The sequence below is a fragment of the Aulonocara stuartgranti genome (assembly GCF_965226115.1).
Source record: "Aulonocara stuartgranti genome assembly, chromosome: 7".
NCBI lineage: Eukaryota > Metazoa > Chordata > Actinopteri > Cichliformes > Cichlidae > Aulonocara > Aulonocara stuartgranti.
In genome coordinates, this window is record NC_138945.1 from 17,632,332 (window position 1) to 17,648,015 (window position 15,684).

Genomic DNA, 15,684 nt, shown 5'->3' on the forward strand with positions numbered 1-15,684 from the left:
ATTTGGCTTCGGAAAAGTCGATAATTTCACAGTCGAATGAATTCTTTTGTTGGCATTCTTTCGCCTGTCAAGTTTTAAGACTAATATGCCTGGCTGCCAGTGAGAAATATAAGGATTTGGAAAAGGCGCTGGTTGAAAAAATACTTGTTTTAAGCAGACGGTGACCACTGAAAAAGCTGCAATAATAATTACACTGTTGTGTGTTTTGGCATATGAAAAACCAAAAATATTGTTATTGCATTGCAGGTCTTTTGGCCTGTGTTGTTCTGAGTGGCTATCACAATAAAACATCCTTGTAGTTCTTTCTCTCTGTTACCGCAGCATTTTTCATTGTCAGTAATACAGCTATTGCTGCTCTGTTGATGCTATGAAGGGTCAAACTCATCTCTATCTGTCGGCCTCTTCTTGGGTGTCTCTTTCATCTTGCTCCATCACCTGACATGACTAAGTGTTTTTCTCTCTTTTACTTTTTTGTCAACTCACAAGATGACCAACATTTATATACTGTGTGAAATCTCCTTCCCCCGAGCTTGGCTCACCATCCTCGGCAGTCTTGCGCATGAGTCATACATTGCGGAACACACACACGCACACACCTGAGCCACTTACCCAGCCAGTGTTCTCCAGTGATCTTGCCAAATCCCTCACGATAAGATTCCCATCCTCTGAAGAAGTTGACTGAGCCGTCCTCCCTGCGCTGAATCACCTACACAGTCAAGACAGCAAGACAAGAGTTCAGGGGTCAGATGAGATTCATCACACGCGGTGTGCTTCATCATCCATTGTGATGACTCATTCTGAGCCCCTCTGTTGGTCGCTGAGCTCATCCAGAACTAAACTAAATGAACTCATAAATGCTTGCTCTTTCACAAATGAATAATGCAAACACTCTTCCCACTAAAAAGGCAATTTGTCGGAAGATAATAAAAGGAATCCATTAAATCTTGACTGACTTTGAATCAAATTGCAGGGGAATCTGCATATGTAATTGAAAAGAAAAAAAAATCCCAGAAAAGAGATGATATTCATAAAATGATAATTCTAAATACACACAGAAAGATGAAATTGCTTTTCACCACGTATCATAAAAGTCTCTAAAACAGTGGTGCACAGTGAAATTATATGATGAGCTTTTTATAGCATCCCTTCCAGTATGAGAAACAAGGAAAACCTTAGCAGATACTTAGCGATTTAGCTTAGCCATATGCATGTGTGAGGGTGCAGCATCTGTAGCGCCAAATGAAACACTCTATCTATTACAAGTGCTGACATCCCAAGCATCAGGCCCAAGATGAAAGGAAATTGGAAATGTGCTTCAGAAGAGAAATGCATGCAGATGGAAAACGGTCTAGGACCTACTGTTGGAGACCATGTAAATGGCAAAATGACAAAAGAAATTCCCTGAGACAGTATATATTCAGCATGACTAATTCCCAAGCATACCACAAGGTACCAGATGGCACCAACAGCCATGTTTGCTTTTAACATCCGCACAGACAAAGAAACCCTGCTGAGCGACGGTTACGTCCTAATCATCTTCATCCTGATAATTGTCTACAAAATTGTCTTAATCTTCATTACTGAATCATCATCATCACTTATCACTGCAGGAATTTTTCTCCCCATTCTAGATCGATATGTTCTCTAATACTGGTAGCTGCCCCAGTTCATCTGAAGTCAGTAATGGAAATGTGGGTTTTTATTTATTTATTGCTATAACTTACATAAAGCTGTAAACAAAAATCTTTAAAAATGTCTGTCAGTTAATCGCTTATTATTATTATTATTATTTGTTTTTAACAAGACTAGATCATTTCCTAATACTATGTGACACTAAAGTGTTTGAGACATTGTACTGAAGCAGGATAAAACAGGAGCTCTAACACTATAGCTCAGAAATATCAAACACATGGTCCACCAAAGACTCTAATCTGTCCCACTGGATGACTTTGGAAAATGCATTTACATACGTTTTACAGCTTTACCTACTCATAAAGACCTTCCTTACAGCCATTCAAAACATTTTATGATTTTTTCTATGGGCTTACAGTAAAAAAAGAAAAAAACATTCTGTCAATCATTAAATAAAATCAACAATTATTACAGGACAGTGAGTGATTTAATGTTGAGCTAACAGAACTTTTACAGAGTCACTGCTTACGACTTAAGCCAAGAATATACATATTTCACAATAAAACAGCATCGTTTTTCTTTTCATGGGATTCATTTAAAGTAGAAAAATAAAGACTCATGCAACATAGCCACTGTTTATCCTCTTTTCAGTAGAAACTAAACAGCTGTTTTTTTCTTTTGCCTCTAAACATGCATTATAAACAGTGTAGCTCATTGTTTTGCAAGGACTGCATAGATCTGAAACTACCATTTACTCAAAGTGAAACAAAGGGATTTGTATCAGCACTTCCATAAGACTGTCTTTCCTCTGGTTGTGGCACATTAGACCATCGAGCAAGTGTCTCAGCTGCCAGTAATGATGGCAGTGATTGCACTTCTTAATTTCCACAAGATGACATGAAGAAATGTTGCTGCTTATAATAACTCTGAATCTACTAATTAGTATGAAAGCAGTGTGACTGACTGCCACTAGTAGGAGTGATGTGTTCTTTATTTATTTATTCATTTATTTAGTGCAGCCAGCCTTTTATTTGTCTTAGATGTCATAGACAGCAAAAAACATTTAATTTACGGCTTTGAGGTTGTTCCAAGAGTTCTTTCCAAAGAGCCCGTCCAGCCCTCTGTTTTTGCTTGGGTTGTGACGGCAGCATTTAGCCTTTGGGAGAAGCCAAAGCCAGCTGGTCAAAGGTCATCTGAACTCCTGCCTTCAGCATTCTGACACATGCACCATTGGTAATCCTCAATGTGCAGAGTGCAGCAGATCTTGGCGATGTCCCGAATCCCGGCCATCATCACTGACTGTTCCCACAATGGCAGTGATTTTTGCAGGTGGATGATAGCAATGCGAGATCTCTTGGTCCTGCTCATGAGAAACCTTCTCGGAATTAACTTTTTGAAGTGGCCGTTCAACGGGTGAGCCAGGAACTTGCACAACTTGACCAAGATTCTCAGATAAGTATCTTAACTCTCTTTACTGTGCACTGTACAGTCTCTGTTGTGCCTAAACACGACTCCTATCTTAAATTACATCACAAATTATTTTAAATTTTTAAATCATATCCCACAGATATTGCATCTTTGTATGGTGATGCTCTCCCTGACCTTTACTGTAGCCACCATTAGCTCTTCCTCAGCATTTAGTTTCTCTCGGCCTTCATTCAGCCACTTTTGTTACTTGACCTTATGTTTAACCTTATGTTCCTTTTCTGCTAAATATTAAAAATCTGTCATCCACCATATTTGACAGAGTAGGTGAGATTTCTTACTAGAATGTAGGCATGGAATTTCTGACAAATATGTTTTTTTGGTGTTTGATGTGATTGAAGAACACATGTTTCTTAACCAAGGAAAGAATTCTGCGATCATCCATTTTATCTGTCTTCTTGCCATCTTTTAGACATCATGGTGTTAATGCACTGGGTAGTTCACTCCTTTGAGTTTAGCCAGTGGTTGCTTGTGGTTTGAACAAAAAGGCATGGAGTTCAGATAAAAGTCATTCACCAACTTGTGGTCTTTAACCCTCTACAGCGAAACCTGTGTCGGGTGTCAGATGGTTGTTTTGCAATATGTTATCAACTTCTTTAACTCCTGAACCACTTGCTCAATTGAAAGAGTTCCAACAGTTCCTCAAAGCAGTGACTCTGTGCTTTTCAGTGGTAATAGGGTGATTACGGGAAACCCAGGAACAGTGTCACAGCAGCACTGCAAAGACGGAGGTTGGTTGCGAGACAGTAGTGTGAGTGTTTGTGATGGAGCTCTACAGAACACAGACATTTTATGAGACATTTGTCTTCTTTTCACCATGTTTCTGTGGTGCCGTGTCTGGGATAACCGCAATGACGCTAATATCACTGAAAAAGAGTTAATGCTTTCAAGAGCCGTTAACATTTTTCGACTGTGCTAGTGGATCAAGAGTTACAGTAGTTTGACCCAAACCTTGACCAGAAACCTTTTAATAGCTGAATACAAGAGTGAGAGTGTTCACAAACACAACACATACCAGCCACTATGAAAAGCAGCAGTACTCTATCTACCTCAGGTCAAGTCTTGGGGTAGTAAAGCCTAGTAAAAAAGTACATTCCTATAAATAGTTCAACAACATATATGCTTTAATCAGTTATATTTATCAGAAACATCTTAACCTAACCTCCCCTAGCCTTGCACATTGGTTTATGCCAGATGCTTCAACTGTCACAGTCTGGCTGGGGCAGACTGTATGTGTTGCAGAAGAGGACTCAAACGCAGACCAAAACGTGACGTGGATTAACAAAACAAGCCGTTTATTGAGGCTAGAAACAAGGGTACCAAACAATAGGGCATAGGTGAACACGAAACACTAACCTAAACTGGGTGAACTAAAACTAAACATGAAAAAACCTTAAGCATAGTGAACTGCCAGAGATACCTGGAGATGAGACATGGATGAGCAGACGACCTGACAAATGACATGCAAAAACAGAGGACTTAAATACACACATGAGGTGATCAGGGGAAGTGGAGACACATGAGGAAACAGCTGACTAACATGAACCTAATGACAGGAGCAGTGAAGCTAAATACAAAGAACCAAGAACACATGACTCCTTCCAAAATAAAACAGGAAACATAATGAAACGCAGACATGACAACCAGAACTTGACAACGTAAGACACAGACATGAAACACATGAAGAGCAGGGGAGACTTAACATGGGTTGGAAACACGAGGGGGAATTAATAAGAACTAAAATCACCTAGGCATGGTAACAAATGAACTTAGAAAACCTGAAGGGCTTAACATAAACTATAAACATCAAAATGAACTAAAACTCAAAACACTGGGTCATAAGACCCAGGACCGTGACATCATAAGCAAGTGATTGAACTCCTTCTACTCTTACAGGTAAGTTCTACTGACATTAACACACCGCCACCCCCCGTTTCTTCACCTTCCACTAACTATCACTTAAATAATACTACCAAAAATAAAATATATAATTTTGTATCAGTCCCCCATTAAATTAATAATAATAATAATACTGGGAAATGTAACAGAATCCCTGATCTCCATCACACGCCTTTTTAAAGTGACTCCTAAACTTTTTTCCCTCTAACAGATTAATTTGGGTTTTCACTTGCATCGACATCTCCTTGGACCTCATATTGAGAGTTGTGGTGAACAGTAACTAAATGCAAGTTCAGCACTTGGAATAAACTCCAGGTCTTTTGTCTTCTTAATTTGGAATTCACCTGGGCATAAAACTCTATCTAAATCTATCTGTCAACTGTCTAATTATTCTTGAGCCCCAGATGCCTAAACAGTTAATGCAGCTCATTAATTCAACCCCACGAATTAAATGTGAAAGACTTGCGACCTGGCCAGGGTGTACCCTGCCTCTCGCTATGACAGTCTTCACATATATCAGAGAGCAAGGCAGAGCTTTTTTCACAGACAGCTCCCCCTCAGTCTGAATGGCAACTCTAAATAAACTCTCCATGAGCCATGTGTGCAGTTTTTGGTTTGTGAACTACGGTTGAAATGACAGATAGCTCTCCAAGAAAGATTTAATAACCAAGTGTCCAATTTTATTTTGAACCCTTGCAGTTTGGGTTCCATGTGTTTTAAAGGGCCACGACTACCACCCACTTTGTTAAATATTGATGCAAAACAGAAATTAAAATTAAAGCTGAAACCTGGCACTCCACTGCTGCGCATATAACTGTCCAAATACTGTCTCGACTGTAAATAATATTATTAATCATTCATACACAGGGTTAGAGTGTAGCTCATTTCCACATCCCAGCAGCTGAAAGCACAGATGGATGGATGGCAAATGCACTATAATTCAGTTCTATTATTATTAACACATATTGTACATTTTGTGTCAGAAAGGAGTTAATGACAGTCATGTTGTGTTAACATGTTCTGCTTACTACAATTACCACATGGTGTCAAGCGTATGCAGGGAAGCTGTCTGAAAATAGCAGACATGTAATCTCTGGGATTTAAGCTGCGTTTTCCGCATTTCCAAGACTCTGAAAGTTTGAACTTTTACTTGAAATAATAGCTTGGAAAATTCACACACCAGTGGTGACACAGCTGCCATGCATGGCAGATGACCTGCTATCAGGAACAACTTTAGTGGTCAAAGGAAACCTCTGAAAGTGGAGCGGCTGAAGATCAAACTGTCATCCACGAAAACCTGATCTGCAACCTGAGCTACTATACATAACCCGAGCTCATATTCATAAATGTTCATCTTACATTTGATACAAAAGCAGCTAATATTTAACCCTGTAACACCAAATCTCATCATCAATCATGTTTAATACATGTGTTTTGTGAGATTTCCAGACCTCTACATCATCAGTGTGATTTTGTTTTCTGGAAAAACGGGAATAAATTACACAAAAATGTCAGATGTCGCAAAAATTACACAAATGAAAAAATAAATCTGCATGTTTCTCCTTTTTAAAAAAAACAAAACTTTTCACTCATTAAAAAAAGGCTTTACAGGATAAAGACTTTTGAAAAAAATGATATTAATTGCTGTAACATTGGCTTATAATGTAAATTATGTACAAAAAATAAATAAATAAAAATAGAAATTGTGGTATTTTGTGTTACAGCAGTGAAGCAAATGTGTCGTTGAAAAAAATGACTTTTATTTTCCCGTTACCTCTCAAATGAAATCTGTCTAGCTGCTTACATGCTTACATATAACACACATGTCGGATAAAAGATAGACATGAGAGATTTACACCATGCTTTCAAACATCTGTCCCGCTGACACTGAAACATAAAGGGAAAAACTGCTCGGGTGAAATGAAGGCACTGCTTTAGAATTCATTTTTGTTAGCTCCTATACAAAAGGTCAGCAGCCATCCTTGGAGCTGATGTTCGAGTCTTCATTAACCTTTCCCACTAGCTCTGTAATTCAGGGGTTGCTGTCTGACACAAAATCAGAGATACTGGTGTACCAGCTACCCCGATACTGTGAATCACTTCTGCAGCATTGGTGAGTGGTCACGTGGAGCAGTACTCTACAAAAGCAGGATAACCAACAAGCAGTTCAGTTCATATCAGGGTTAACATTCTTGTCTTGCTAGCCATGTCTCCCTCCACAGCCAGTATTCTTGTAAGACTCGAGAGCCCATCTGAGGTTTAATTGCATGTTGACCCTGAAGGTCAGAATCTCTCTCTGTGTGTGTATCTTCCCTGGAGACATGAACCTCTGCAGAGACACCAATCATTTTCTTTCACATGTTTGAGGAGGGAAAGGCACTGATCAACACTGGGAGGTGGAATGAAGCGAGGCTTTTTGGAGTGGGGAAAAAAAAATGTGTAGAGATGTTAAAGTGGGTGCTTGATCGTGTAGTCAATCTGAACCTTTGTCTGTATGAGTACAGATACATTTGAAACACTGCTAATTTGCTTCTAAACACAACCAATGAGTTTAAATATTCATGTACTTATTTATTTTACATATATATTCCAGCCATTGTAACGCATTTGTGTTCTATTATGACATAATGAGTGTTAAATAGGTTACAGTCAACATTTGTTCCCATTACTCTGATTCCTCGGCTTCACTGTCTTTTCCAGCTACGGAGCTCTTTTCTCTTTTACCAGGTAAAGTTTAAACAATTCAACAGGTTGTTACAAATTCCACCATTTCCACTACCTGGAGAGAATATAAACAAAGTGCGCTGTCTGTTTTGGATGCAAAATCGACCCTTCATTTTCCCAGGAGATTGAGTACCTGGTGTCAGATATAATTGCGCAGTGAAAGAGCGACTCGAAGGGAACCAATCTAAATGCCATTGGTGTTTTTTTATTTTTTATTTTTGTAACTCTATAGCCATTAAATTTAGCAATCAACATTTACTTCATGGTGATAAAAGCAAAAATGTGTCTATTCCCACTCTAATTTTGAAGTCAATGAGTAATACAAACTTTCTGTCTCTGGCCTCTTTCATCGCTGACATGTCTGAGTAAAGAATGTGCAGAAATTTGAGGCCAGTGACGGTCAGCTGCCTCTTTATCCTGAATATGTTTTCTCCTGTTGATGTGTTCCTGGACCTCGCACTATGAATCATCCATCCTAGTGGAGCTCTTCACTCCCCTGATTTGATTTATAGCATCCAGCACTAAATTCAGCACCTCACACTTCACTCATCCACATGCACACAGAGTCTGAGTGAGGCTGTGACTGACTGCTGTCTGCTCTGATCCCTACATTATGATCATTAATGCAGAACTTTCTCCGAACACTGGTCAGCACTGTGTCAGAACGCATTGTAAAAGAATTTTTGTGTCACAAAAATTCCCCCCAAACCCCCACAGCTTTTCATCCGCACCTTCAAAAAACAGGAAATGGAATCAGTCACCCAGTTCAGAGTGTATGCCTCTTCACACGCTCACACACACACACACGCACACACAGTTTCCACTAGGATGCAGCTTAACATCCCAAATGACAAATCCTCACACACAATGTCTAGCTAGAGGGCTGTACCTGACATCAAAGTTGTTTCTGCTAAGGTCAGAAGCTGACTTGTTCTATGTGGGTGAGGGGCAGGCAGTGCTCCCGCCGTACACAGACTGAGAACTGCAGTTATGATACAGCAGCAGTTTTATTAAAGGGTTCAGCAACGGATGCTGGGGTTTACTAACACAACATAAAGTATATAACCACCCTAAAGCGAAGTTACAAAGCCCACTGTGAATACAGGCTGGGATCACAACAATAAGTCAATATTAAAGGAAACTTGAGACAAAAAAACCAAAAGTATCATAGCATAGTACAATCAATTCTTTAAGTAAGTAACTGTTATAAATCAAGTTCCCTGAATGGATTATTAAGGTTCATCCCTCATGCATTATTGATTTATTTATTTATTTCAATAAAGGCTCACTTCTCTTCCCTTCATCTGAAGACTCCCCGAGCAAGCTATAGGAATTGCCAGTCCATGCCGTCAAACTATATGTTTTGCTAAAAGGCAGTGAAACCCAGCGTTGATTTGTAAATGCACAGAGGGGGCTATTCTGATAAATCAGAGGACAGGCAGTAAAAAAAAAAAAAAAAAAAAATCCACAGTCCCTCCACCACATCGGACGAGACCTAGGTGCCAGCTGTTAAGTCTAAACAAAACTGTCATTCTCAAACAAAGCCTTAAGACAGATAGACCCATGTTTGGAAGCTTTTATTAATGCACTTACAGCAAGGTAGCACACAGCTCTGCCGTGACACAAACACACCACAGACGGAGAAAATAGTGCATCTGTGAATGACAGTCAAATGCACTGAGCTGAAATGAAACAGTGCACATGGATAATATGAGCCTTGAGCTGCCTGTGTTAAATAAACCTGTTCCCGATTGCCAACTCTGTTGGCCCTACCTACACAAGTTTGATGGGATTCTTCCCTTAGGAATATTAGAATAAAATTTTGAGACTGCCACTAGTACACTGTAGTTCCAAAGAGAAAATAATCAGCTATGGCACTGAGCTGTTTATTATTGTCTCCAGGTGCACACACACACACACACACACACACACACACACACACACACACACACACACACACACACACACACACACACACATATATAGCTGGATTATACCTATGTGGATATACTAACAGGGTATTATTTTGTTTATGACAGTATGTCACAGGGTACAAGTCAGAATTGCAGTGGCAACAGCTGTATTTTTGTTAACTCAGTGGAGTGGATCTTTGTTCCCTTGTTTTTTTTCCTTATTTTTTGAGGAGCAGTTATTTACAAGGCTGTACAGATGAAGAAAAATAGCTTTGAGGGTGCCAGCAGCTCCTGTAACATGTATTGTCAGAGTGTCTGTGTCACCAAATCAACATCATTTAAGTATTAGACATGTAAAAGTCAAGTTCACTTGACACCTCTTTGAAAAAAAAGTAACCCCTGCATTTAGGGACTCTGGGTTTAGGGCCTGCAGCCACTGGCTAGACACAGACACACACACATGCAAAAAAAAAATAAAAATAAATCAAGACTAGCATCAGGCCAACATCTAAATGCTCTATGCAAATACAGTCAGTAGTTTTAGGAGGACCGTTTAAACAGGCAAACAAGAAATGCAGTGAAAAAAACCAAACAAAAAAACAATGGCCGAAACAACGTTAACAAGCAAATCTCCACTCCTTAATGACCATCTCACCCAACACACGGGCTATTGCACAGGCATGATTACATTAAGCTCCCTGTAATCTCTGCAGTAGATGGAGGCTACTTAACAAGCTGCCTTAAGCTCTTCAGCAGGCTTTCTGTCAACTACTGGGAGCCTGCAGCGTGCACAGACGGACACCCTGACTGACAGACCAGAACACAGGGAAGAATCAACACAAGCACTCAAAAGCTGATTCTGGGAGATTTACAGTCTGGCATGTGACTGGGTGGAAAAAAGGCATTATGCCAATAGCTTGTTAGCTCTTGGCATATAGGCTACATGCTGTGAGCACACTATGTTTATATGTTTGGTGCTTTGGCAACAGATGTCACTTGCTCTGCTCACTACCTGAAGGTAAATGGTAACATCTTCCTGAGCGCTTAATATATCTGCTATAAAGGCAAACTGAATCACACAGGAATGATCTTTTTTTTTTTTTTTTTTAAAGCAGCATTTATGGAAAACAGACACAATGTGGAAATAGCCAAGATAGACATGTAGACAGGAGGAAAATAAGATAAATAAAATAAATACACAAAACATGACTTGATGCTAATAAAATCAGCTCCAAAAGCAGCTCCGTGCTCCTTTTCATAAGATGGATCAAAACAGACTGGTAGAGGAGCTTCTAACAGTTTGATTACATTGTTAAGAATATTGATGATATAGTGACAAATTCAACACTGTCTGATGAAAGCACTCATAAATCCACAACAGTCTGCACAATTGCTATCTTCAAAGAGGAGTGCAAACATCTGCTGGTGAATGTTTTATAATCCTATCAGAAAGACAGATGTGCTCCAAACACAGCAGCAGCAAATGAGAACAGAAGGACAAACACAATCCACAAGCATTTTTTTATTTTATTTTTTATTTTTTCACTCCTGCTTACACACATATTTCTGCATTTACATGTGCTTAAGTAAAAAAGATTATTCTTGGCTTGCAGGGGTAACCTGATTTCAGAAACATCATATAAATAAGAAATCTGTTTTTCCCTTTTTTGGGTGGGGTGAAAGGATTAAGAGAAACCGGGTTAACACAGGTAGATCTCTGCTAGGGCTTGTAAACATTCTTCTAAAGTCTGCATGTAGACAAAGATCAAGGGCAGTACAAGACTTTGGGATTTAGCATCACACTGGTGTGGCGCGTGCCAAGATACAAGAAGCTAAAACTGATTTATTTATTACAGTTTTTCTCAAATGCTAAAACACATGTCACAAACGTTACCACCAGGTCCCCCAATGTCCAAACACAACACCCTTCTCTAAAGCTACATAAACACAACCACACCTTCCCACTGCAAAACTCAAACTCCCACACCAAGAGAGCAGCTCGAAGTTGTCAAAACTGTAAACACTATACACAGCATTACACACTACAGCAAAACAATTGAAAACACAATGCTCAATTTGTGAGAAGGTTCTTTGTTCCATAACTGCCAATGCATATTTTAGAAACTATACAGTAACGGATCGTCGTAGATCTCTGCAGAGGATTAGGCATTTAGATTTGTGAGTTTCATATGAGTAGTATAAATCTATAGAAAATCCTGCATGTACGTACACTACTGTAACACAACTCAATGCAAAAACAGAATCTATTGCACACAACAGTAATCTTGAAAACATGAACAGGGTGTGAAGTTTTTTTATTTACGTTATTCACACCACACACACCACAATCACTGTGCGGCATCATGTCGCTGAGCTGTTGCTCGCATCTCGTAATGATGGTACGAGGTTGTCTTGCTCTCCCTCCTGGACCTTCTCCTCTCCCATGTTGGCCTTCTCCTCTTCCTCGTTGGTCGCTCCTCTTCCTCCTCTCATTTGAACTCCTCTTCCTCATTGGCCTGCTCCTCTTCTTCCAGGGCCAGCTCTTCTCCCTCCTCTGCATCAAATTCCTCTTCCCCTGACTCTGCCTTCATCCATTGTGTTTGTTTGGAACCTTCAGCATACTGTGCACTCTGAACTTGCTTTTACATGTGGGTACAGCATTAGCAACAAGTGTCTTCAATTTTGAGTCATTGTGTGTAGTGAATGACGCCAGGTGTGTTCCCTGTGTTCAAAGATTGGTGACTGTGGCAAGCATTTTGCATCACATGGGCTTTCATTTGAGGATATGAGCAGAGTTGTTTTGCAACATGTGTTTTAGCAAGGAAAAATGTGTTTAGATTTATGAGTACAGAGGGTTGTGTTTTGTGAATTGTGTCTTCATGTGACATGTGTTTATGGTACTGGAATATGGTGGCTACATTTAGTAAATGTGTTTAGACTACTGGTCATTTGGGTTACAGGATTGGCTTTTGTGTTTTAACATTTGAGAAAAACTGTAAAGCCAGTATAAGCTTTACTTATATAAAGTGCTGTGCAAAAGTCTAAAGCCAGCCCTTGTTGTTTTATATTTTGCATTCAAAGAGCTAAAAACAAATTTATTAAAAAAAAAAAGAAAAGAAAAAAACAAAGCAACAAAAAAACAAAGCAGTTGTTTTTCTATTTTGTCATTTGAAATTTGTTATTTAGCCACTTAACACTGAATTCTGAATCATTCCAGCATAAAAATGGACCTAACTCAAGGAGGGACTATTGTTGTGTCTGCACGACAGAAACCTGCGCCAAAAAGACAAAGAACGAAACTGTTTTAGTCTGTTGTAATAACACATAATTTGTTCCCACCGCTTTAGTTATATCTATGAAGAATGCCAAGGCTTGCACAGTTTGCACCAACAAGGTAATTGCCAAAGAGCTGTTAGCTAAACACTTGCCATAACTCAAGATGACATCCAGTGTGTCCTTAGAGGACAAAACAAGAGGTGGCAGACAAAAAAACAAACAAACAAACAAACAAAAAAAACACAGCAAATGAACACTATCTGAAAGTCATGCTCTTAAGAAAGTCCAGCAAAGACCTGACACAGGACCTGAGAAATACATCTGGCCCTTCATTTGGTTCATCTACTATTCACTCAGTGCAAGGATGGCTGTCAAGAAGCCATTCATAAGGAAGGGGAAACAGGCAGAAAAGGTGCACACATGCCAATTTACACAAGAACTAGACTGAAAATCAGTGGCAACGGGTCATACGGAGTGATGGATCCAAATTTGAAAATTCTGTAAGTACTGAGGAGGTCAGGAGAGAAGTGAAACAGCATCTACAGCCATCTGTAAAACACAGTGACGGCTGTCATGGATTGAGGCTACATTACATTCAGTGGTGTTGGATACGTTGTTAAAATTGGTTGAATTATGAACCCATGAAAGTACCATTAGATTTTGATCCAGCATTTGGAAAACATCTGATTGTCAGTGACCTCATTTTTCGTGCTTTCAACACACTGCCAATGCTGTAAAATACCTGAAGAGAAAAATACACGATGGGACACTAGCAGTCTTGGCTTCCCCAGAGCCCGGACCTTAACATTACTGAAGCAGTGTGGGATCATCACAACAATGACTGGAACAAAATGGAGCCAACATTCAAAGAAGAGCTTTGAATGTCCTTGAAAATTCTGAAGACTACTTAAAGAAGCTGTACGACCTCTGTTTCTGCCTTACTTCATGTATTGCTATGTGTTTCCAAGCAAAACAGAAAGAAATGAAAAGTGGCTCGAGATGAGGCTTGAGGCTTTTCCATTAAACGGTAGCAGCAGCTATATCAAGAGTCCTGTTCGCGTGCTTGCTCAGATAGGAAATGTAGAATTAGCAAATGTTTGTGCAGCATCTCTCCCACAGCCGTCTAACCTTCCCCATTCCCAAAAAACACTCATCCCAGCCTAATGGCAGTAATATCCTAAAGGACATGTCTGACTCTGCCTGCTGTAACGCGTCCAGTGGACAGCTCATGCTCTGTCTCAGCACCACAATATTATTTCTTTATGTCAGATATTTAGGGTGAAAACAGAGGTTTGCTTCATTGTCGAGAAAAGTAAATTGAATTTGGATAGAGTGACTGTTGAGTGTGCAAACTAAACATTAAAAAGAAAAATGCATGCTTTAAACAGAAGTGAGATTGTACTCGTAGGTTTTCAATTCTGTGCCTTACAGATCATTTAGAGATATGAAACAACTGGAGAAACTTCCATCCTGGATTTGCTTTATTTTTCAAACCAATAAACTAACAGGCATGAAATATTGAAGAACCTGCGAGTCAGATAGAGATGCTGAAAAGCCTATAGCGTCGCCTCCGACATGCTCAAAAAGGCACTCTAAGCCTCCTGAGGAGTGATACAACATGCACACAATCGTACATTCAATCTCAAAAACTTTTACATTTCAGTTCTTAGCTGAATTGAATATTTGAGAGTGATTGCAGTGCTTTCGATAAAAGCACCATTTGATAATGCAGACCCGCAGAGCACTTTGATATATCTACTCTCATTAATTATTTATGCTGTGGTCATTTTTAGGCCCTTCCTTTTAACAAATAAAATAGTAATAATAGAAGACATTACCCTAAGCCGTGAGAATGTGTTTAAATGGCATTTGAAATCACCCTTTTGCAGATGGCAATGCTTGCCCAAAGGATTACTCTGGCTATATATATATATATATATATATATATATATGTACAGGCATCTCTGTTTCTTTGATTATTTGTATAGATAGTTGAACACTTCATAACTTATTTTTATGAGTGCTGAGTGTGTGTTTTGGGAGCAGGTAATGACAGCTTTCTTCTTTTATGTCCTATCTGCCATCATCCCTCCTACCTCTGTTGTCCAACAGTCTCTGGGGCATGAGTTATGGCAGTGAGGAAATACTGACCAATTTCCTCTGACAACCATTCACATCAACCTCCATGAAATGTCTCTTCTCTTCTCTTCTCTTCTCTTCTCTTCTCTTCTCTTCTCTTCTCTTCTCTTCAAGCACTAAAATACACTAATGGTGGTTACTGTGTACTATACTAGCCCTATCCAAGATGCGCACCTCTGTCAAAACTAGTATGTTAACTCTGACTAACAATATCATTATGATTTATCAACATAGATTTGATCTGATACATCTTTTTTTGCTGCTGCTCATTGATTTTTATCCTGTTTAGCGTCTTCTCTTTAAAAAAAAAATGGAAAAAACACATTTATATCTATTTGACATATGAGTCATCGTGCTATAGAGGATACTCCCTGCAGTGCGGGAAACTCATATTCTGCATAGTATCTTACAGTCGAGAAAACTCAGCATGTTATTCTAGTTATTGATTTGTCTTTCGTATAAAGGTACCACCACTCTACTCACTTGACAGTTACTAAAACCCTACATTTAGTCTTTATCTACAATTTTCTATCTCAGTCTCTGAATCAACCTGGTACACGGCCATTTTTTTTCCCATGCAGCCTCTAAACTCTTTATTTATTGATTGTGTAAAAGG

General features: G+C 39.2%; 1 protein-coding gene across 2 annotated transcripts in view; it reads right to left on the reverse strand.

The window, feature by feature from the left end:
• Positions 1 to 15,684, reverse strand: part of fibcd1b (fibrinogen C domain containing 1b) — a 123,934-nt gene that overhangs the window by 36,296 nt on the left and 71,954 nt on the right. For both annotated transcript variants that reach the window (XM_082542363.1, XM_082542362.1), the window contains one exon: positions 610 to 706. In XM_082542363.1, coding sequence (XP_082398489.1) covers positions 610 to 706 — 97 coding nt within the window. The remainder of the gene's footprint in view (positions 1 to 609; positions 707 to 15,684) is intronic.